This window comes from Ovis canadensis, chromosome 26 (genome assembly GCF_042477335.2).
Source record: "Ovis canadensis isolate MfBH-ARS-UI-01 breed Bighorn chromosome 26, ARS-UI_OviCan_v2, whole genome shotgun sequence".
Taxonomy (NCBI): domain Eukaryota; kingdom Metazoa; phylum Chordata; class Mammalia; order Artiodactyla; family Bovidae; genus Ovis; species Ovis canadensis.
In genome coordinates, this window is record NC_091270.1 from 49,433,604 (window position 1) to 49,456,080 (window position 22,477).

A 22,477-nucleotide genomic window follows, 5' to 3' on the forward strand; every position below is an offset into this window, starting at 1 on the left:
CTGGTTTCATGAGGTGGGTCCCTGGCGGGGGTGCAGGGGTGCGGGGAGGGGGGGGCGGTGTCGGGGAAGGGCCGAGGACATGTCTCCATCTCCTGGGACTGGTCGGGATGGGTTGAAGTGGGGGTTACTGGGGAGTGTGTGGAGAGGGCTGCCAGGCTCTGCCCCTTAAAGTCTGGGGCTGGCGAAGACAACACCCCAGTCCGGAGACTGCTGCTCATCTGAGTGGGTTCAGAGGGAAGGTGGGAGGCCAGCAGGATGACCAGACCCCTGCGGCAGCCTGCCGGGCTCGGACCGTTCGTTCTGCTGTGGCTGCTGCTGCCCGCGCCAAGTGGGCGCGGGGTCCAGGCCGGGCGGGCCTGGCCCGTCCCACCCTGCCCAGCGGTCTGCGAACCCACGCGCTGCCCCCCGCGGCCCCGGTGCTCGGCGGGGACCGCGCCGGTGCTCGACCGCTGCGGGTGCTGCCAGGTCTGCGCCGCGGCCGAGGGCGAGGCCTGCGGCGGGCCGCTGGGCCGGCCGTGCGCCCCGGGACTGCAGTGCCGCGCGCCGCGCGCTCCCCAGCTCCTCGGCGGCCGCCCGTTGGGCACCTGCGGCTGCCCGGCGGCGGGGGCGACAGTGTGCGGCAGCGACGGGCGGACCTACCCTAGCCTGTGCGCGCTCCGAGCCGAGAACCGCGCCGCGCGCCTCCGTGGCGCGCTCCCCGCAGTGCCAGTGCAGAAGGGGGGCTGTGGGGACCCAGGTGAGCCGCGGACGCGCGCTCTCGGCGCCCCCTTCTCGCTTCTTTAAGCAGCGAGTTCCCATCGCGGGGTTTGCCGCCGGCTCCTCCCGGCTGCCTTGCCAAAGGGAGTCAGTGCTTCCCTCCTTAAGTGTGGCGGCTCAGGGGTAAAGAATCCTCCTGCCAATGCAGGAGACGCAAGAGATGAGGGTTTGATCCCTGGGTGGGAAAGATCCCCTGGAGGAGGGCATGGCAACCCACTCCAGTGTTCTTGTCTGCAGAATCCCATGGACAGAGGAGGCCTGGTGGGCTACCGTCCATGGGGTCGCAGAGTCCGACACGACTGAGCACGCACGCTCCTGCTTTGGTGTCTGGTTCCCGGCTCCCACGTGGCTGCTCCCCAATTTCCTCCCCATAGCTGTTGACCACCGTTTTCCCTTTTAAGTAATTTCCAAATCAGGATCACAGGTCTGGTCTCCTCAAGGTGTACCCTCGTGGGGACCCCAGTGAATACACAGAGGGACACGTAGAGAGGAAAGGGAGGGAAAGACGGGAGAGAGGACGAGAGATTTGAGAGGTGATACTCGATGTGAGCAGGCAGCCAGGGTCCTACTCCTCCAACCCCTGCCCCAAGAATAAAGCATCTCTTCGCAGGGACCGGAAGTGCAGGCTGGCCCAGGAGCAAGTTCAACTTCATCGCCTCCGTGGTGGAGAAGGTGGCCCCGTCCGTGGTTCATTTACAGCTGTTCCGCAGGTAAAAGGGGTCTGAGGAGGAAGCTAGACCCCTGGGCTAAGTTTCTGAGAGCCTCTCTGCTCCATCCTCTCCCTCCTCCCCACTCCCACCGCATCGGCCCTTCCAGCTTCAGTTAGTTTTCCCAGCATCACTTAGTCTTAAAAACCGCCCTGAGAAAAATCAAGGGGCTCAAAGACCTTGTATGGTCTGTTGGTCATTTCGCCAAAAAGCCCTAGTCATATGGATTCCGACTTGCAAACCTGAGCTATTCCTCTGCCTCAGACAAATTCGAGGTCAAATGCAAGAGCCAGGAGGCATCTCGATGGTGATCTTGTCTGGGCATCTTTTGCATGAGAAGAATCCCAGACCCAGAGGGCAAGAGAAACTTGTCATATGTCAGTTCGTATGTCAGTTCGTAGGCCAGTTCGTAGTGGAAACTAGGCAGAGACCAGACTTCTCTGACTCCCTCCCTGCTTGGGTGCTGGATAAAGTGGCACTAGGTCCACTTCTGACCCCAGGATTAGGTTTAGTCGCTGAGTCGTGTCTGACTCTTTTGCGACCCCATGGACAGTAGCCCTCCAGGCTCCTCTGTCTGTGGGATTTCTCAGGCAAGAATACTGGAGTGGGCTGTCATTTCCTTCTCCACAATTAGGTTAGTCCTCTTTGAAGCAGAGGACAGCTACTTTGAGCAGCAAGACGGGGGCATTCCTGGTAAAGGAGAATTGGAATCAGCTCTCAGTCCTGTTCCTAAGAGATGGCCAGGGCACTGAACACACAGTCCAGTTAACGTGGAGAGAATGGAAACAGGGAGAAGTAAAATGTCTGAGGAAGCTAGGGTGAGAGAATGTTTGACAAACGCCAGGTTTCTCGTGCTTCCAGAGTACGGCGGATGCCCTGATTTGCCTGCCCTTGGCTTATGCTGTTGTCTTGCTGAGACAGGTCGCCTCTCGGCAGTGAGGATGTCCCTGCGTCCAGTGCCTCTGGGTTCATAGTGTCTGAGGATGGGCTCATTGTTACCAATGCCCATGTCCTCACTAACCAGCAGCGGATCCAGGTGGAGCTGCAGAGTGGGGTCCAGTATGAAGCCACCGTCAAGGACATTGACCACAAACTGGATCTTGCCCTGATTAAGATTGAGCCAAATGTGAGTCTGCGTATTTGGGGACTTTCATCCCAAATGAAAGTTGGGGACAACGTGCTGGTGTTTTCTTCCCCACCCGCTCACACATCTTTTCTTCTTGCTATGTTTCCTTCGTCTCCCACCCCTGTTCTCTTTCTTTCTGTTCGTCACTCCTTCTTTTTTAAATTTTCTTCTGTGCCTGTCTGTCCGTCCCTAGCAATTTCTATTAACTACACAGCTGTCTTTTTTTTTCTCCTTCAGTTCCTTCTCCAACAGAGACTGCTTCTGGGAAACTTATTTCTCTGCTGTCTTAGAACACCAGACATAACTGTAATGGATTCCAAGCTGCTAAGATGTGCTTTGAGTTCCTTGCTATGCAAAGTGGTCCACACCCCGGCAGCACTGACATCATCTGAGAAAGTGTGTAGAAAACTCAGATCGACTGAATCAGAATCTGCCTTTTCTTGTTTTATTTTATTCTCCTCTATAATGCTATGGTACTAGGCTCTCTTTTATTTTTTTTCTCTTTATTTTTTCATTGGAGGATGATTGCTTTACAATGTTGTGTTAGCTTCCGCTGTGCAGCAAAGTCAATCAGCTACTTGTGTACGTACATCCCCTCCATCAGGAGCCTCCCTGCCACTCCCCCGACCGTCTCACCCCTCTAGGTCATCACAGAGCATGAGCTATGCTGCAGCTTCCCACTAGCTCTGTTTCACACGTGGCGGCGTGTATGTGTCAGAGCTACTCTCCTGATTCGTTCCACCCTCTCCTTCCCGCCCTGTGTCCACATGTCCACTCGCTACGTCTGTGAGAACCCACCTCTTAGCATGATTCCCAAGAGGTTCATGTGCACAGTTAAAGAGAAAGACTGCTTTGGGTGACCTCCTTTCTGTTCATGGCTTATTAACTTTGCAAACTCGTGAGCTGGAGTGGGGCCAAGTAAACTGCTAACGTCGGTTTATGTTTCATCAGTTAACTTCACTTTGTTTACTTATCATTATTTCTACAAGCAGTGATTTTAGATTTTAGGGATGGTCTGATCATCTTAACAAGTGAGAGTCTGGTGTAGTCGGAGTATAAGGAAGAAGCCTCAGGCAGTTGTAGAACTGAGGTGTGTGGTCGATTCTTAGATTCCGGGTGCTAAAATGGTAGTGGCCGTGTCATATATGTGTTATACACAAATGCTGATTGAGTCCATTCTTGGTTTATCCACCTCATCCCTCCTCACCCACATACAGACTGACCTCCCTGTATTGCTGCTGGGAAAGTCATCTGACCTGCGAGCTGGCGAGTTTGTGGTGGCCTTGGGGAGCCCGTTTTCACTGCAGAACACGGTGACGGCAGGAATTGTCAGCACCACCCAGCGAGGGGGCAAAGAGCTTGGGCTGAAGGATTCAGACATGGATTACATCCAGACAGACGCCATAATTAATGTAAGTCACGGGGGTGGCTGTCCTCAGCCCGTAAGATGCAGTGGCCAGTAAGATCTCACTGGCAATGCAGAGAGAAGAACGCTTCAGGGTACCTTTGTTTCCCTTCGGCCTTTCAGGGATGTCCAGAGATCAGGTCTACCCTGGTGGGAGGGATGGAGTGCCATGCTGTTAGAGGTCAGCCTGTGTGATGTGATGACTGGCATCCACGATACTGGATGGTCTCTTAGGGTCTGTCACAGAGGTCACCACTGCCATAGGAAGTGGTGGTCCTTCCTCGGGCTGTTGTTCTTTTCTTTAAATTTTAAAAATATTGTTTATTTATTTATCTGTCTGAGTTTTAGTTGTGGCACTTCGGATCTAGTTGGGGCATGTGGAATCTAGTTCCCTGACCAGGGATGGAACTCCGGCCTCCTGCCTTGGTGGCGCAGAGTCTTAGCCTCTGGACCACCAGGGAAGTCCCCTCTTCCTATTGTTCTTTACCTGCACTGGTTTCGTAATTGATGATGATGTGGCCTGCCTTTGCCTGCCCTGGGGGAACGGGCTCACTAGAGCAGGCTGCTTTTGATAAACCTCTTTAGGGATTGTGTAGACATGACCAGGGAAAAAGTACTGATGGCATTTTCCAATTCTGTCTTCAGCACGGGAATTCTGGGGGTCCTCTGGTGAACTTGGTAAGTAGCCACTTTTTTTGTTGCCTCACACCTCTTCCTAGCTTTCAGAGACTTGACATTTCATGGTGCAGACGGCCATGTTGCTCCTGTGTAGCGATGTGTGGTTTGGTGCTTTTCTATTATTGCACCGTAAGTAAGGAGTTAGGAAAATTTCAGATCTACGATGGGTTGCCATCCTGGTGTGTGAGCTCATCCAGTTGAGGGTGCCAGAGTTTCCTTCACACCTACTTACATCTCTTCCACGTGTTCTCTGCTTTCGTTGGGTACTTAACAAAAGTCCTGGGTACTAAACCCAAATTATGTCAAACGACCACTGTACTGTGGAATGTATATCCTTGACGACCTCCTGCTTCTGCATGTGAAGAACTAACTCTCACCCCAAAATGCTAATTTAGTATTGACCTGCGTAGAGATGATAAAGGCATCAACAGCAGTCCACTGCTCTGTCATGTATTTAATTCTTAAGTTGTAATCAACATCCCTGGTGGCAACGCCAGGGTTTCTAGTTGCTCAAATACATTTGACGACCTGAAAGGGCAGTGCTGTCTGAAACACAGCCTGTGACCGTGGCCTCTGAGTCCCTTTGAGTGGGTCATTTTTGGTTCCTTTTTACATGTTACACTTGCTTGTAGGAGGATGAGTTGGGTGTGTGAAATCACTGAGCACTTTTTACTTATAACGTGGTACGTGATTTGGGGCCTGCTTTTTTTCCAGTAGACAATGAATTTACTAGAGTGAAGATGAGATGCAGAATTTCAAAGTCACACTGCAGACCTATTGAATTATAATCTGTATTTCAGTGTGATGGAAAGTCTCTCTTTTTTTTCCTCCTGCCCATTACCTAACAAAAGCTAAGGGATGATGAAATTAAGAAAAAGTATTTCCCACTTCATAAATTATGTTTAGGGGACATAAATTGACCTTATGTTCCTAAGGTCAATTTGGCGAATCTTCTGAATAGTTTCATTGAAGTGTGACTGAAAGTCAACAGCTTTTTGCCTTTTCCATGTTTATTTTTAGTCTCATTTAAGGAATGGAAAGGCATATATTCCTTATTCTCATATCTGTGTTGAAATATAAACTGTGGTTCACTCTGAAAAATCAATGTAATTTGAGCAAGAAAAAAAAAAAAGTGAGCTCAGGATTAAAACCCCAAACTCCTCAGCAGGAATCTGTGCTGGAGTAGGTCCCCTCTGTAACCCACACACTGCTGGTCCCCTAAGATGCCAGCTGCTGCTCCACCCTAAGCGTCTCTCCTTCCTTTGCCTGTTCAATCTGCACAGCTGGGCAGCTGAGTGTTGTCCCCTCCTTTGGCAGGATGGTGATGTGATTGGCATAAACACACTGAAGGTGACTGCAGGAATCTCCTTTGCAATTCCCTCGGATCGCATTCGGCAGTTCTTGGCCGAATTCCATGAGCGCCAGCTGAAAGGTAAGGGGAGTTGGTTTGGACTTTTCTTTCCCTCCAGGCTTCCTGGTGACTCAGATAGTAAAGAATATGCCTGCAACGCAAGAAACCCAGCTTTGATCCCTGGGTCAGGGAAGATTCCCCTGGAGGAGGAAATAGCAACACACTCCAGTATTCTTCCCTGGAAAATTCCATGGACAGAGGAGTCTGGCTGGCTACAGTCCATAGGGTCACCAAGAATTGGATGTGACTGAGCAACTAAGGCTCTTGAGAAACCTGTATGCAGGTCAGGAAGCAACAGTTAGAACTGGACATGGAACAACAGACTGGTTCCAAATAGGAAAAGGAGTACGTCAAGGCTGTATATTGTCACCCTGCTTATTTAACTTCTATGCAGAGTACATCATGAGAAATGCTGGGCTGGAAGAAGCACAAGCTGGAATCAAGATTGCCGGGAGAAATATCAATAACCTCAGATATGCAAATGACACCACCCTTATGGCAGAAAGTGAAGAGGAACTAAAAAGCCTCTTGATGAAAGTGAAAGAGGAGAGTGAGAAAGTTCGCTTCAGTTCAGTTCAGTCGCTTAGTCGTGTCCGACTCTTTGCGACCCCATGAATCACAGCACACCAGGCCTCCCTGTCCATCACCAACTCCTGGAGTTCACTCAAACTCATGTCCATCAATTCAGTGATGCCATCCAGCCATCTCATCCTCTGTCGTCCCATTCTCCTCCTGCCCCCAATCCCTCTCAGCATCAGTCTTTTCCAATGAGTCAACTCTTCGCATGAGGTGGCCAAAGTACTGGAGTTTTCCGCTTTAGCATCATTCCTTCCAAAGAACACCCAGGACTGATCTCCTTTAGGATGGACTGGTTGGATCTCCTTGCAGTCCAAAGTGCAACATTCAGAAAACTAAGATCATGGCATCTGGTCCCATCACTTCATGGCAAATAGATGGGGAAAGAGTGGAAACAGTGTCAGACTTTATTTTTGGGGGCTCCAAAATCACTGCAGATGGTGATTGCAGCCATGAAATTAAAAGATGCTTACTCCTTGGAAGTAAAGTTATGACCAACCTAGATAGCATATTCAAAAGCAGAGATGTTATCTTGCCAACAAAGGTCTGTCTAGTCAAGGCTGTGGTTTTTCCAGTGGTCATGTATGGATGTGAGAGTTGGACTGTGGAGAAGGCTGAGCACAGAAGAATTGATGGTTTTGAACTGTGGTGTTGGAGAGACTCTTGAGAGTCCCTTGGACTGCAAGGAGATCTAACCAGTCCATCCTAAAGGAGCTCAGTCCTGGGTGTTCATTGGAAGGACTGATGCTGAAGCTGAAACTCCAGTACTTTGGCCACCTCATGCGAAGAGTTGACTCACTGGAAAAGACCCTGATGCTGGGAGGGATTGGGGGCAGGAGGAGAAGGGGACGACAGAGGATGAGATGGTTGGATGGCATCACTGACTCGATGGACATGAGTTTGAGTGAACTCCGGGAGTTGGTGATGGACAGGGAGGCCTGGCGTGCTGTGATTCATGGGGTCGCAGAGTCGGACACGACTGAACGACTGAACTGAACTGAGTGACTAACACTTTCACTTTTCACCTTTTTCTTCCCCTCCAGTAGTTTTCAGGAGCCCTCAAAGGCCTTACCTGTGGTGGAGACACTCCTTCGAGTTCTGCAGAAAACAGAGTCGTGTTTCATGTTAGACCCGACTCAGATCACAGTGGGGCCAGGCAGCAATACTGGGGGCCAGGCGCAAGGCCTGGCGTGAGGTGTGCCCAGAAATACTCGGATTGAATTGATGTGGAAAGGAAAGCCAGGGGCCGGAGGTGGGGCCGTGAGCCTGCGCTAATGATGAAGGTTCTCTGAAGCACGTTTGTCTTGGCCGACAGCCTGAGAGGGCACTTATAATTGGAAGGAATATTCTGTGACTCCGGGTCTTTTAAGTTCTGCCAAAAGGAGAGAGGTCTTGTTGTCAGTAACACATTATAATTTTCCTTTCCAGGAAAGGCTCTCTCACAGAAGAAATATCTGGGTCTGCGCATGCTACCCCTCACATTGAAGTAAGCATGGGCTTTGACTATGTCTGGGTTGTATTTTAGAAGAAAAAGTTACAGATAGAGAGTCTGAACGGAGAAGGTAGAGGATGTGGTCAGAAGCGGATGAATCACCTACCACTTGTTACAGAGTCAGTGACCGCGTCTGCCGGCACCAACGCACTGTATTTTCCATGGGACTCTTTCACTTGTGGCTGTATTTTTTTTTATTTACTTATTTTTTCTTTCGGCTGCACCATGTGGCACATGGGATCTTCGTTCCCCGACCAGGGATTGCACCTGCTCCCCTTGCAGTGGAAATTCAGTCTTAACCACTGGACTGTCAGGGAAGTCACACTATGGCCACACTTTATAACGTCCAGTGGTTCTAGGCTTTGGCACCGAGAATCGGGGAAGAATGACTGTGGCCCTGTGACCAGCTAGATGGCGTCTTTGTCCCCTTGGTGCGAGCCTTGGGCTGAGCAGAGAGTCCCCGCTGAGAGCTAGGGGCGGGCCAGGGCTAGTTCACTGTGCTTCCTAACCTCCTGGGGAATCTCTTGTCACTCTTCCTAGCCTGCTTCAAGAAATGAAAAGGCAAGATCCAGAATTCCCTGACGTGGCTTCTGGGGTTTTTGTACATGAGGTGATTCAAGGAACAGCTGCTGAGAGGTAAGAGCAGTGCAGGCCCCGGCCCAGGCTCCTCCGTTCTCACTAGACGTGTCCCGCGGTAAACGTGTGTGGGATCCAGGGTCCTGTCCCGTACCGTGGGCTCCACCCCCAGAGGCCACTGAACAGCTGAGGGGTGTGACTGACCGACCATATTTTACGTTTTGTGCGTGTTTGCATGCTAAGTCGCTTCAGTCCTCTCAGGCTCTTTATGACCCTATGGACGGCAGTCCACCAGGCCCCTCTGTCCATGGGATTCTCCAGGCAAGAATACTGGAGTAGGTTGCCATTTCCTTCTCCAGGAGATCATCCCAAGCCAGGGATCAAACCTGCTTCTCTTAAGGTCTCCTGCATTGGAGGGTAGGTTCTTTACCTCTAGCCACCTGGGAAACCCCATTTTGCATTTTACTTAATTTTAATTGATAATTAAATTAAAACACAGAACAGAAGCATTGTGAAATGTTTTCCCATGAAGCATATCTTTTTTTGTTGTTGTTGTTCTGGGAAGATTGCATTTTATTTTAATAACTGCACTGTGGAAGAAATTATCATCAGGTATATGCTGTCTCTAGAAGATTTCAAAGAGTGTAAAATATGTATAATAATTATTAAAATATGACATGTTAAAATGATATTTTAGATATACAGTTAAGACATCAAAGTACATTTTTATATTATATGTTAGTTTCATCTGTTTAAAAATTAGAGAAAAACTTTTTTTTTAAATGTGGCTACCAGTTCACATAAATTTAAATTAATTTTGCTAGAATTTCCAAATCTACTCTTTTGCTTAATACCTTACTTAGTAAGAATTAGAAGAATCTGGAGGGTTAGGAGTTTAGGAACATATTTTAGGTACTTTAAAATCCTGGATGACACTAAAGAATTCTCTGACACTATCAGAGGCCAGCCCAGTACTAAACAAGTACATAAAGTGAATAAAGCAAAGGCTAGAGACATTTCGAGAGATTTCCAGTAACTACAGAGAGAAAAGATCACTCGGCCTACAGTTATTCTCCTGATCTCTCTCTTATGCTTCTTGCATACCCTTCCTTCACCGTTTTCGTTTTTCTAAGAGCTCAACAGTCTGCTTAGATTATGTTAACTCTTTTCATAGGGCAAGAATCTATAGGGTACTAACTGTTCAGAACAGCTAAGCGTTAGGCTTCCAGTTACTATATTTGACTTGCCATTGGCATTTCTAGACTTTCTGGGTCCCTGCCCCCACTTATTTTTAACTTCTGGTTCAAGGCCGAAGCTATTTCTTTCAGCTCTTCAGTCCTTGCTCCTCAAAATTTGGTCTGTAGACCAGCAACAATGGCATCAGCTAGAGCTTTTCAGAGTGACAGGAGTGCCTCTGGAAAATAATTTGGAAAATAATAGATACATGTGTAGGCGTAACTGAATCACTTTGCTGCACACCAAAACTAACACAACATACTCCAATATAAAATAAAAGTTTAGAAAGAATCAGAATCTGCTTTTTAAATAAGATCTTCAGGGGATTCAGGTGCACGTTACACGGTGGGAATTGCTGCTGGCTTGAAGTCTCTGATAAACTGGAAATCTTCCTGGTGTCACCCACTCATAATAGTGATCACAGTTCTGGTAATAACAGCTGGCATTTATCAACCACTTACTGTGTCAGGAATCATTTAAAGGGTCTACCCTGGTGGCTCAGAGGTTAAAGTGTCTGCCTGCAATGCGGGAGACGTGGGTTCGATTCCTGGGTTGGGAAGATCCCCTGGAGAAGGAAATGGCAACCCACTCCAGTATTCTTGCCTGGAGAACCCCATGGACGGAGGAGCCTGGTGGGCTACAGTCCACGGGGTTGCAAAGAGTCGGACACGACTGAGTGACTTCACTTCATGTACTTGTTTCAAGCCCCCAGTAATTTGGGGATATAGGTGTTATTTTACAGAGGCAGCAAATGGGGTGCAGAGGTTAATTACCTTGGAAGTTACGTGATGTGTCAGTCAGAAGGCAGGGATGTGGGACCTAGCTTGGCCCCTGTATTATCCTACTCTTGCGGCTGCTGTTATTGTTTCTGAGAGGCAGAGTGACTGACGAGAAGATGGGTTTTCAAGTCTGAAACATCCAGGATGAAATCCTGCTTTCGCTTCTTACAAGCTGACAGTCATGGGGGAAAGTCTCTTATTTGTCTGAGCCCCACTTCCCCATACTTGACGCATAGTTTGCATCCAGTAATACTTTACAGATTTCTTTTTCTACTTACAGAACTATTGTGAATTAACTTCTTTCTTTGTGCACCACACCAGGCACCAACCCTTCCTCCTACGCAACCCCCTGCCCTGCCCCGCCCGGCAACTACCGTTGTTCTCAAGGTTTTCTCTGCTTTTAGCTCTACCCTTGAACTTCTCTTCATAGGCACGTCCTTTACATTTGGTTTCTCTTTTCTTCTTTTTTTTAATAAACTCCACATACCCTGATAATCCTCCCACATTATCATTTCTTCCCTGGGCTTCTCAGTTTCCTATTCCTCACTCTTTTTTTCTTTTTTGGCTGTACCTGGCGGCTTGTGAGATCTCAGTTCCCTCACCAGGGGTCTAATAACCTGCCCCCCTGGCAGTGAAAGCACAGAGTCCTGACCACTGGACTGCCAGGAAATCCCACCAACGCCACCACCCCCCATTTCTCTCACATGGTATCTCCTGTGGTCATTTGACTTCCAGCCTGTTTTTGACTTTAAGATAGATCGTCCACATGGCTATATATTTACTGTACTGTTTTGTATCTGGAACTAGTTTTGTTTCTAGAACATATATTCTATGTGAAACAAATATGTTGGAGGCTGAATATAATCACAACTTTGAGGAAAAGAAGCCTTAAATATTTAGAGCTTGGAGCTTCGTGACTGGTTTTTGACTTTCTGGAAACTGCTTCTGTAGTACAGCTCAGCATACCCTCCAGGTCCAAAAATTATAGGTGAAGGTGGGGTAGGTAAGTGGGCTGTCAACACCCCACTGATCAGAGTGTAATTGTCTGGAAAAATATGTATTGCTTGGGCTTTTCACGTTTATTGGTAAGGTTGAGGGTACCAAATCTAACATATGGGAGGTGCAAATTTCATACATATGATTCTGGTGGAATATGAATTCTAGAAAGGTGAATAGGGTTGTTGTCCTCCGGTGATTCTGCAGCATATATTAGAAGAGCTCCCATATTTGGAAGTGAAAAGTGAAAGTGAAGCCGCTCAGTTGTGTCTGACTCTTGCAACCCTACGGACTGGCTCTTCCAAAAATGGATTTTCCAGGCAAGAATTACTGGAGTGGGTTGCCATTTCCTTGGGATCTTCCCAACCCAGGGATCGAACCCAGGTCTCCTGCATTGCAGGCAGACTCCTTACCATCTGAACCACCAGGGAAGTGGCATATTTGGAAGAATGGAGGCTATTTCTGGTTCCCTGGTTTGCATGCTTAATGTCAGCACAATAGTAGTGCCTTGAGAGACAGACATTAAATTCTAGATGGGGATTAAGTCAAACTCTTACAGTTTCATGGTCCTTTTTTCTCCCCTCCCAGCTCTGGGTTGAAAGACCACGATGTAATTGTCAGCATAAACGGACTGCCTGTCACCACAACAACCGATGTGATTGAAGCTGTTAAGGCCAATGATTCACTTTCCCTCCTGGTTCGTCGGAAAAGTCAAACTTTGATCCTGACAGTCACACCTGAGATAATCAATTAAGAGCCTTGCTTTAAAGATAAATTATCTAACAAAGCCAAAGCTACATTACCTGGTTTGTATTGAGGATGTGCCAGTGATGGCAAGGGGTTTTAGGATCTCTTTCTTCTGAAGAAAAATGTGTGCTTTTAAAACACACATACACACATTCCAGAACCATCAGGTTGGGGGTATTACAACTGCTGATAAGGAGCCTAAGGCAAGTAGAAGAAGGACATGGTGCCAGGAAGTCTGGGGAGCTGATAAAATTTTATTTAAAGACAGGAAACAACTGAAAACAGGCAGTTTCTAATTTATCCTTGATGGAAGTACTAAAACTTTTTTATAGCCATAAACTGGATATAGCACTACACACACACACACACACATATACACCTATCTACCGACATTGAGAAACTGAATCCAGAGTGCAAAGGAAATCACATTTTTAATATTATTCCTTTACTCAGTTCTCCAAGTTTATCACAATTGGCCAGGGTCTGTAAATACAGAGGATACTCGTCACTTAAAATTCACACTGAAACTAACAAATTTGGATGGTCACAGAGGAATATAGATTCTCAGGTTGTCAGCTAGCAGTGGAAACAACTCTGGTTCCCATCAGCTTTTCTGTGAGGAGGGCTTCTATAAAATATTCTATAAAATAGAAACTTTAATAATTTACAGACTTTTACCTCTTTACCCAAGTTCTTCTTCCTGGAAACATTCATGACCAGTGATTTTGAGTCTGAAAGCTGCCACAGTTTATTTTTTAAAAATAACTTTTGATGGGGTTTGTGAATATCTTTAAGGATTTTTTTTTAAAGTGTGAGATGAAGCAGTATTTGTGGTTTAAAGTAGTATCTTATTTGGGGCAGGATTTCAATTTTAGTTTTCCAGATTTTTCTTAAAAGTGAGTTTTTCTTTTTTAAAAGGGGCATCCTTGAACTCTCTTAAGTTCTATGCAGAAATTTTAAGTTTATGTGCATTTTTCTGGGGAGAAGGTTCAATTTCTTCAGGACCCACAGCAATTTAAAATATACTGCCTTAGACTATAGAGATTATAAATAAGAATCTATCAATTTATAGTTATGAAGAAGTTGAGGTCAATGTGGTACAGAACTATCAAGACAAAAGAGAATAATCTGTTTTCATTTCTACATAATTGCCTCCATTTAATACCATAAGAAGAGCGGTCATATTAATCAGGGATAATAAAGCTGAAACTTTCAGGAAAACTGCTTCATAATGATAGAGAGTATCCAGTTATTTTAACTGGGATTCTTGGCTTTCATGTCAATTATTACGAGACTAAACTTTGAGCGGTTCTACCTTGATTGTTCCTAGAATTTATACGTTGCCCAAATAGCAGGCTCTTTGTAAACCCCCCCTTTTACTTTACACTTAACAGTTCTTTTCAACTCAGATTGTAAGGGATGGGAACTAAGTTTTTAAAACCACAAGTTTAGAACATTTTTTTTTTATCCCCTGTGATGTGGGAACTTGAAAGCTTGGCTGTCTCTTTCCCTATGACTGACTGCTATAGCCCAATGAGAGACTTTGGTACCATGCTTATTTTGACAAATGTGTCCAGTTTCTTTTTGTTTCCCACAAGTCACATCCTAATTCTATCTAGCACTCAGCAGTAATATCCTTTAAGGAAGAATCTGTTTTTCTTTCCAAGGATGTGAGGCTCTTCATTTTATATTACGTAATCATGAAGAAGAGATTTAGTTACTTGTATGATTTTTTTTTTTTAATCAGTCTATAACATGGGCTTTCTAAATTGGTAAATGATACCTTTTCAATAGGAAAATTCTGCCAAGAGGATAGCTGAACCCAGACATGTCTGGAACTGTTGGCTTTCAAAACATAATTGGACATTAGAGGGAATTACTATACTGGATATATTGCCTCTCAGGAGTAATAATGATGAAACAATAGGGTTTATTAATAGACTCATTTCAGATGCTCAGCTTTAAGCACAACAGATATTGAGTTTCATTCTACCTATTGAAAAATACCCAAACAAGCATTCCAGGTTGGCAACATTCATTCCGCAATTTAAACTCAGAAAGTCAGAATTTCAGCATGTATTAAAATCGACTGCTGTTTCTACTTCTGCTGGACATTTTTGTTGGTTCAGCTTCTGACCTCCACTGCACGAAGACTCAGGGTCACAAAGGCACAGGCCAAAAACATCCTGTTGGGTCCAACTGCTCCAAAGGGTTGATGACATAGCAGCACACAGAAATAAAGAATAAGGTGACGCTTCTGCAGCTTATAAGTTAATCACTAGCCTTTATATTTTTGGTACACGAGGAAAGGTACAAACTTGATAGCCACAATACTGTCTGCTTGTCATTTCTAGTCTGCAGGGTCAAATCTGGGTCGAACATCCACAGTCTGAAGCCATCTTCCTAACCAAACCCATTCTCTCCAACGAGGGAAAATACTGGTCAGGCCTGACGTCGAGGAGTTCTGAGCCTGCAGAGATGAGTCCAAGAGCCTTGCCTCTCTGGGCCACAGCAGCAGCTCTTCTTAGTAAATGGTGCACCAATTGCTGCCATCACTGGGCATCAGCCCTCCAGTGATCAGCAAAATAAGGTCAACAAACCACCAAATCCCAAGTCCTCCAAGGGTCAAGAGCTTCCCCACTGCTGTGCCAGTGTGACCCAGGCAGAAACGATCTACTCCAAAACATCCCAGGAAGAAAGAGTAGAGCAAAGTGGTTATGAAGTAGTGTCCGGTATACCTAGAGAGAGGGAATCAAGAGGAAGATGCTTATCACGTGAAAATGAAAACACTTAATGCTTTATTAGTGAATTTCACATAAGTGACAAGATGGGAAGATAGTTCCTCTGTGATTTCTTACCAACCCCTTCTCCCCCAAAGGAAGATCTCTAGTTTGTCTAGATTCTCAAAAAGGTACTTGCTAAGGCATGGAGGGGGCTTCCCAGGTGGCGCTAGTGGTAAAGAACCTGCCTGCAGTGCAGGAGACACAAGAGACGGGGGTTGAATCCCTGAGTTGGGAAGATCCCCTGGAGGAGGGCATGGCAACCCACTCCAGTGTTCTTGCCTGGAGAATCCCATGGACAGAGAAGCCTGGCAGGCTACAGTCCATAGGGTCGCACAGAGTCAGACACGACTGAGCGACTCAGCACACACGCACACAAGGTATAGAGGATCCAGAGGAACCAATACAGAGTTGGGCTGGATAAGAAACTATTACGGACATTTACAGGATAGGTATCCTAGTTGGAGTGGTGGCTGGCGCCCATCCCTTTCCTGTGGAGGCTCTTTTCCTGAGGGAGGCTGCAGTTCTGAATGTAGCTCTCTCATGAGGTGTGACCTTCCCTTAAATGAACATTAATCTCCATGCTCCTCTCCTGGCACCTGAAAAATGGGACTTCTTGGAAGGACTTCTGTCTTACATACTGTGATGACATTCAATTTCAGATACTCTAATAGCATCACCTAACACAGGCACAACTCTCCATCAGCAAGTGGTATACCTAAGTTCTGTGCCTTCAAGTGGAGTTTACAGAAATAACCCTAATTCGTTTTTTTAAAAGTTAATTAATTTTTGGCTGTGTCAAGTCTCAGTTGCGGCACTCGGGATCTTCACTGTGGTGTGCATGCTTCTCACTCTTAGCACGTGGGTTCCGTCATTGTGGTGTGTGGGCTTAGCTGCCCTGTGGCAAGTAGGAGCTTAGTTCCTGGACCAGCGATCGAGTCCACATCCCCTGACATTGGAAGGTGGATTCTTAACCCCCGGACCACCAGGGAAGTCTCAATAACCCTAATTCTTCAAGATAATACTGCTTTTCAGGGAGAAAGGCCTGCACTGTTCATAATAAAATCTTTCCTCCTGAAATTCTACGGCTGTTTTCAAAGGATGTATGCCTATGGTAGGAGTTCTGAAGTTGGATCATCTGTTCCACCTCCTTCATTTTGTGGAGGAGGGGACAGAGATTCTGGGTGCCCAGAGGTCCTTTAGCTGGTTGATGAAAGGGACATTTAGACAGCCTCTGGCCTCCTGTCCAGTGTCCCCTACGTTATCACCCCATCGCTTGTGTCTGTGGAATATGCACAGCAGTAATCATGCTGCCCGTTTAACACTTAAGGTAAAAGAAAAAAGTCAACATCAAGAGAGGACACAACAGCCCTACCTCCATCTAAGTACCAGCTACACCATGCAGACAGCACTTACTTTATACAAGGTTTGTTCTCTCGGAGGAAGGTCCTCGTGCCGGCACACTCGATTCCCTCCAGGGCCCGGCACTGCACGCGAGTGTGCTCCACATCTCTGTAGGCCTGACCCCCGAACTGCGGGGTAACAACCACAACAGAACAACCACACTAGCCAGAGCAAGCAACACGAAACATCTCTTCATATGAAGTAACAAAAGCTGGCCCAGGACAGTAACTATTCTAACAAAGGTGGGGTAAAGCTGTGCTGAAGAGCGAGGAGTTTAGTGACATACTTCAAGCGATTTTCAATGAGACGATCCTAAACGGACATGGTTTTAAATAAACTCCTTTTCATCCTTTTCATTTTCTTTCCTTGTGACTACCTTCTTTGATAATATAGCACAGAAGTTTAAAATCAGTTTCACTAAATGCCATTTTGGATTAGCGGGACACAGAGCTCTAATTAATCCTATATTTACAGAAGAGAAGAGCACATGAGTGCATATTTGGGAATGGGTATTCAGAAAGTCAATGTGTAGAGACTATCATACAGAGTGAAGTCAGAAAGAGAAAAATGTCATGTATTAACGCATACATGAGCAGTCTAGACGGAGAAGGCAATGGCACCCCACTCCAGTACTCTTGCCTGGAAAATCCCATGGATGGAGGAGCCTGGTAGGCTGCAGTCCATGGGGTCGCTAAGAGTCGGGCACGACTGAGCGACTTCACTTTCACTTTTTACTTTCATGCATTGGAGAAGGAAATGGCAACCCACTCCAGTGTTCTTGCCTGGAGAATCCCAGGGACAGAGAAGCCTCATGGGCTGCTGTCTATGGGGTCCCACAGAGTCGGACACGACTTAAGTGACTTAGCAGCAGCAGCAGTGCAGTCTAGAAGTGTGATACTGACGAACCTATCTGTAGGGCAGGAGTAGAGACACAGATGCAGAGGATGGGCTATGGATGTGGATGTGACGGGGGGGATGGGAAAGGAGAGGAGGGAAGGAACTGAGAGAGCAGCACTGACGCACATATGCTGCCAAGTATAAAACAGCTAGTGGGAAGCTGCTGAATGGCATAGGGAGCTCACCTTGGTGCTCTGTGATGACCTGGGGGTGGGGATGGGCAGTGGGTGGGAGGGAGGCTCGGGAGAGAAGGGATATACGTACACATATAGCTGACTCATGCTGCTGTACAGCAGAAACTAAAACAACACTGCACAGCAATTATACTCCAATTAAAAAAAGAGTCAATGTGTATTTGAGGTCTATTGGCCCGGATGGAAAAGCATCTGCCTACAATGTGGGAGATCCAGGTTCGATCCTCTGGAGAAGGAAATGGCAACCCACTCCAGTACTCTTGCCTGGATAATCCCATGGATGGAGGAGCGTTGTAGGCTACAGTCCATGGGGTCGCAAAGAGTCGGACACAACTGAGCGACTTCACTTCTTCACTTCACTTCTTTTACATATATTATAAATGAACATCGTTAGGAAAGAACTCAGCATGTCAACTGACTCAGGACTTTGTGCAGGTCTCGAAACTGTGATATTCAGCTCATATCCATAGTAATGTAATACATCTATATATAAGTCTAAATTCCAGCAAAAAATTTCAGAAGACCTCCGACCCTTTGTGTAACTGAATTTTAGCAGAGGAAGCACAGCTGGGCACTCTCCACTGGCACCTTATTAAGTGCTTCACTACAGTTCTCGCTGGAACATTCCTCAAAGGGAAGTGGGGGGAACGTGAGGATGTTTACTCTTGCCCCTCCCTTGGGACTTGGGGGCCCGAATGCTGACAGTCCCCCAGGACTTCCAGGGGAAGTGACAGTCTGAGCACCTTGACAGGATCAACCCAGTGTTGTAATGAAAATGGGCAAAAGTAAGTACTGTATAGAGATCACTTATTTTTGCCTATTTTCATTGAACCCTGGGTTGATCCTGTCAAGGTGCTCAGACTGATCTCTATATGATACTCTGGGCTTCCCTGGTGACTGGGTAAAGAACCTCTGCCAATGTAAGAGATGAGGGTTCAATCCCTGTGTCAGGAAGATCCCCTGAAGAAGGAAATGGCAACCCACTCCAGTACGCTTGCCTGGGAATTCCCACGGGCAGAGGAGCCTGGCGGGCTAGTCCATGGGGTCGCAAGAGTTGGTCACGACTTAGTGACTGAACATGAGCATACAATGCTCACTCAAACTTTTATCAATAATTACCCATAGAACAAAATCTCATTGTAGTGAAAATATTTCTTTACTTGTGAGTGCAGCAAGAGTTGCCTTTTTGGCCTTGTTACTTTCAGGTTTATTTCCCTGTGTTTGATTTAGTAACAAAGAATATTTTCCCATAATTCTCTTATAGCTGATGGTGTCTTGACTTGTATTATGCAGTGTAATATAACAGAATGGTGAGTCCACAGAGGGGAGGAAGTATATGAACTTCACTGGGTCTGGGGAGACTGACTAGGAAGTATGCGTCCAGCTTCAGGGATATTATTAATGGAACTGAAGGGCTTCTTTTCATTCTAAGAGGCCATTGTTATCCAAGGCTCCTCCTGAATGCTACAACCCCCTACAAAGACATATAATAATGAAAAGTGAAAGTGTTAGTCACTCAGGGTGTCTGACTCTTTGTGACCCTGCGTAGCCCACCAAACTCCTCTGTCCATGGGGATCTCTAGGCAAGAATACTGGAGTGGGTTGCCATTTCCTTCTCCAGGAGATCTTCCTAACCCAGGGATGGAACCCGGGTCTCCTGTGTTAGCAGGCGGAGTCTTTACCACTGAGCCACCAGGGAAGTATACTGATAGGTCTGATCTATTTCCTAAGGACGTGGTGGAAACTGCTTGCCTAGTGAAAAGAAAGGTCATTGGCAAGAGGAGCTTTGCCCCAAATGCATATGTAACGAAGATACTGCTCAATCCAGCATCAGTTTTAGAAATTGCATAAACCTTCCTTTTGCTCTTTCAGGAAAGTACGTGCCTTGAAGGGTAGTCAGGGGTGATATCTGAGCTTCAAATCCGTCAATCACAATGGCCAAAGGAACCAAAGACAGATTGGTCTTTGCACCTGGGTAGTTTTGGCACAGAGCCTGCTTCTTTCTGAGAAGGCTAAATGTCTTGTTCAGCCACTGACCCTGATCATGCTGGAAATTTTCAGTACCAATCATTTCAATGAATTTCACAAAAAAATAATTTCATACTCCTCATACTTTTCTGTAATAGCATTTAGGCAATATTGTTTCTCTATGGAAGACTTTTTTTATAAAACCAAACAAAAACCCACCTTGAGACAACCATAACCAAGCTCCTGGGATGCTGTTGTGTTTCCAACATGATCCACTGGGTCATCACATTCAATAAATTCTTCGGGTCTGTAAATCACCAGTAAGATCATCATTAAGGTCTTTCTAAATGGCTGTTTACAGGTATATAGTCGTAATAGGCAAGAGACATTTCTGCAAATTTTCTGGGGGTTAATGTCCCTCTGAGTCTTCCCCAAAACAAGAGATTCTGTCAATTAGGCTGAAGGACAGCAGGTCAAACAGCCATCCAATGACCGTTTGGTTAAGGCGGGGTGGGGATGAGGGGCGTTTCTGGTCCTTTTTCTACACCGATTCTACCTCTGCCAAGGCTTCATCTCTTCCCTAGGCAAACAGCCACAAGGCTATGGGGGCAAAATCCAGGCCAAAGGATTCCCAGCTCTCTCGCGGTTTTTCAAAAGCCTTTTCTTATTTGACTTAAAAGAGACGTTAAAAGTTTTGACTTGGTTTTGCAACGCTAAGGTTACTGCTTTTATTTTTTTAAGGAGGTGCCACGTAGAGGCGTGTGATTTACTCCACTTGCGCACCACTCAGTACCAGCACGAACGAGGGTGTCTCCTACGGTTAAAGGGAGCAGGTACAACCTCGTACTCTTCTTCCGCAGGCTATATGATGTCACTGTTCCCTAGTTCTCCTCTTTGGGGAGCCCAAAGGATCAGCCACCGACACAGAGGGGTTTTCCCTTGGAGGAGTGCGTTGAGTGAGAAACCTGTCATGGTTATTTTTCTCCCGCGTGTCGACGATCAGGTAGGTCCTCCAGGTGGAGAGGGACTGGGGGGCGGGGGGAAAGCAGCCTCCCTCCCCCCGTGCCCCCGCACAACCCCCGTGTATCCCAGGGACCCCATCTCCATCTCCACCCGCCTCGAGGACCGCGTAGCTTACAGGTAAGAGCAAAGGATGACTGGAGAGTGGGGATCGACATACTCCCAGCTCGCAGCGCCGGGGGAGCCCTCCGGGTGGGCGGCGCCAGCGGATGTGAGCTCGGGCTCGGCGGTGGCGTTGTGCGAGTGGCTCCGAGACACACAATGCAGCAGCAGTAGATTTCCCAGCAGCAGAGCCGCCTGGCCGCACAGAAGTAAGTAACTCACCGGGCAACCCCCCAGGACCATCTTCCCAGGCCCAGAGGCGTAGACCCGGCCTCAGACCCCCAGTCCCAAGCCGGCAACCGCGGACCCAAGCCCTGCCTGGTCAAGGCCTTTCCGCGGAGCCCCACACCTCGATGCCAAACAGCCAATGGGAGCTCAGATTTTTACGTCCCCGCCCAACTCAGACAGCCAATAAGGAAAGGCTGCGCAGGAGGCGGGCCTGCGTTTCGTTTCTGCGGGTCAATTCCGCTTCTGGGGCTCACGCTCCGCCTTCTTTTCCGTGACGAGTGCTTCTTCTAATAGGCTCCTTCCACCCGCCTCAGAGTAGGCGGGCCTTGAAGCAGGTGGGCGGGGAGAATGACGATGGGCGGGGTCGGCTCCTAAGAGGGTCTGAGGGGACCGGAGAGAAAGCCCGTTCTCACTCGTCCGGGACGGAGCGCTTAGTACGTCAGTCAGGCGAGCGGGCGCCGCGTCGGGAGCGAGCTCGGACCGGAGCCGAGTTGCGTCAGTGTTGAGCGCGCGCGCATCGGTGCCAGCCCGGGGCCCCTGGCGGGGCTGGGGAATCGTGGAGCGGGCGGAGGCAGGGGCGACCGAGTGCTGAGGAGAACCTGCGGGCTCGGGCTGAGATGGGGTCGGGCGTGGGCTCGCCCTCTGAGACTCTCCGCGTCCGGTGGCTGCTCTTGGTGGGCTTGCTGAGCCCGGCCCTCGGCGGGGTTCGGTCAGGTGGGTGTCCACCCCCAGGGACCTTTCGGAATTCCAGTTTCCTAGGGCCGGGATGCTCGGAGTTTTTACCCCGCGGTGCCTGAGAGTGGCGGGGCCTGGCCTGGGCACTGGAACCCGACCCGAGTCGGGAGGCGGAGCCGCTGGGCTGCCTGTGGACCAGGGCTCGGACCCGAGGCTCCGGGTCTGGGCGCCCCCAGTTCTCTTGGGCACTGTTCTCGGGTCTGGTTCCCAGCCCTCGGTCTCTTGCCTAGCAGAGCCTTTTGGGGGTGAGCCCGACCACCAGTCTCGCGCCAAGCTGGGTCCCCCCCACCCCCCAAGACCCTCCCGGGGCGACTCTCGGTCCGACCCCGAACCTCCGGGACTCGACTGAGAGCTTGGGAAGCTGGCTGAATGCGCGCGGAGGCTTTGAGAAGTGCTTTTGAGAAATGGAGCTGGGGTTTGCTTGCAAGGTAAATGTCACTGGGAAAGAGACCGGGAGATGGAACTTTTTGCTCCAGGTTTTCATGATTTGAAATTTTGACCCTCATTTTATTAGCGGAGTCACCAGTAGGTACCACAGGGCTGAATTTAGCGATGAAATAAGAGGAGGGGGTGATTGCGTTTTTGTTTTTGTTTTTTTTTGGGGGGCCTTTTTGTTGTTTTAGTAAGAATACTTCTTTTTTTTTTTTGGAAACGAAGTGCTACA

The 22,477-nt window shown here is 47.8% G+C and overlaps 3 protein-coding genes across 5 annotated transcripts in view; 2 read left to right on the plus strand and 1 right to left on the minus strand.

Annotated features, from left to right (window-relative positions):
- Positions 1 to 197: 197 nt before the first annotated feature.
- On the plus strand, positions 198 to 12,531 carry HTRA4 (HtrA serine peptidase 4). Its single transcript, XM_069572994.1, has 9 exons — positions 198 to 736; positions 1,367 to 1,466; positions 2,385 to 2,589; positions 3,807 to 4,001; positions 4,640 to 4,672; positions 5,990 to 6,104; positions 8,088 to 8,145; positions 8,692 to 8,787; positions 12,327 to 12,531. Exons 1-9 carry the CDS (start codon positions 256 to 258, stop codon positions 12,490 to 12,492), a joined length of 1,449 nt encoding a protein of 482 aa, XP_069429095.1. The 5' UTR covers positions 198 to 255; the 3' UTR covers positions 12,493 to 12,531.
- A 2,015-nt stretch (positions 12,532 to 14,546) lies between these two features.
- TM2D2 (TM2 domain containing 2) lies at positions 14,547 to 21,546 on the minus strand. 2 transcript variants are annotated; one of them, XM_069573001.1, is made up of 4 exons: positions 20,867 to 21,546; positions 19,948 to 20,035; positions 16,682 to 16,797; positions 14,547 to 15,223 (listed from the first exon to the last, which is right to left on the minus strand). In XM_069573001.1, the coding sequence occupies exons 1-4, from the start codon at positions 21,091 to 21,093 to the stop codon at positions 15,010 to 15,012; spliced, it is 645 nt and encodes a 214-aa protein (XP_069429102.1). In that variant the 5' UTR covers positions 21,094 to 21,546; the 3' UTR covers positions 14,547 to 15,009. The 2 variants fall into 2 exon arrangements, with proteins under 2 accessions (XP_069429102.1, XP_069429101.1); XM_069573000.1 differs by having other exon boundaries at positions 16,682 to 16,830; positions 20,867 to 21,208.
- The window catches only part of ADAM9 (ADAM metallopeptidase domain 9), a 96,311-nt gene continuing 95,240 nt past the window's right edge, over positions 21,407 to 22,477 (plus strand). The window contains exon 1 of one of the 2 annotated variants that reach the window (XM_069572992.1): positions 21,407 to 21,792. In XM_069572992.1, coding sequence (XP_069429093.1) covers positions 21,696 to 21,792 — 97 coding nt within the window. In that variant the 5' untranslated portion in view covers positions 21,407 to 21,695. The remainder of the gene's footprint in view (positions 21,793 to 22,477) is intronic. The other variant, XR_011253455.1, reaches the window with a different exon arrangement.

Coding starts and splice junctions, on each gene's coding strand:
- HTRA4 (XM_069572994.1), top strand. CDS start 256: ATGACCAGACCCCTGCGGCAGCCTGCCGGGCTCGGACCGTTCGTTCTG. Junction 1,467..2,384: donor CATTTACAGCTGTTCCGCAG/GTAAAAGGGGTC, acceptor TTGCTGAGACAG/GTCGCCTCTCGGCAGTGAGG. Junction 4,002..4,639: donor AGACAGACGCCATAATTAAT/GTAAGTCACGGG, acceptor TTCTGTCTTCAG/CACGGGAATTCTGGGGGTCC.
- TM2D2 (XM_069573000.1), bottom strand. CDS start 21,093: ATGGTCCTGGGGGGTTGCCCGGTGAGTTACTTACTTCTGTGCGGCCAG. Junction 20,036..20,866: donor GTCATCCTTTGCTCTTACCT/GTAAGCTACGCG, acceptor GGTGATTTACAG/ACCCGAAGAATTTATTGAAT. Junction 16,831..19,947: donor TTGGTTATGGTTGTCTCAAG/GTGGGTTTTTGT, acceptor TGCTCTGGCTAG/TGTGGTTGTTCTGTTGTGGT.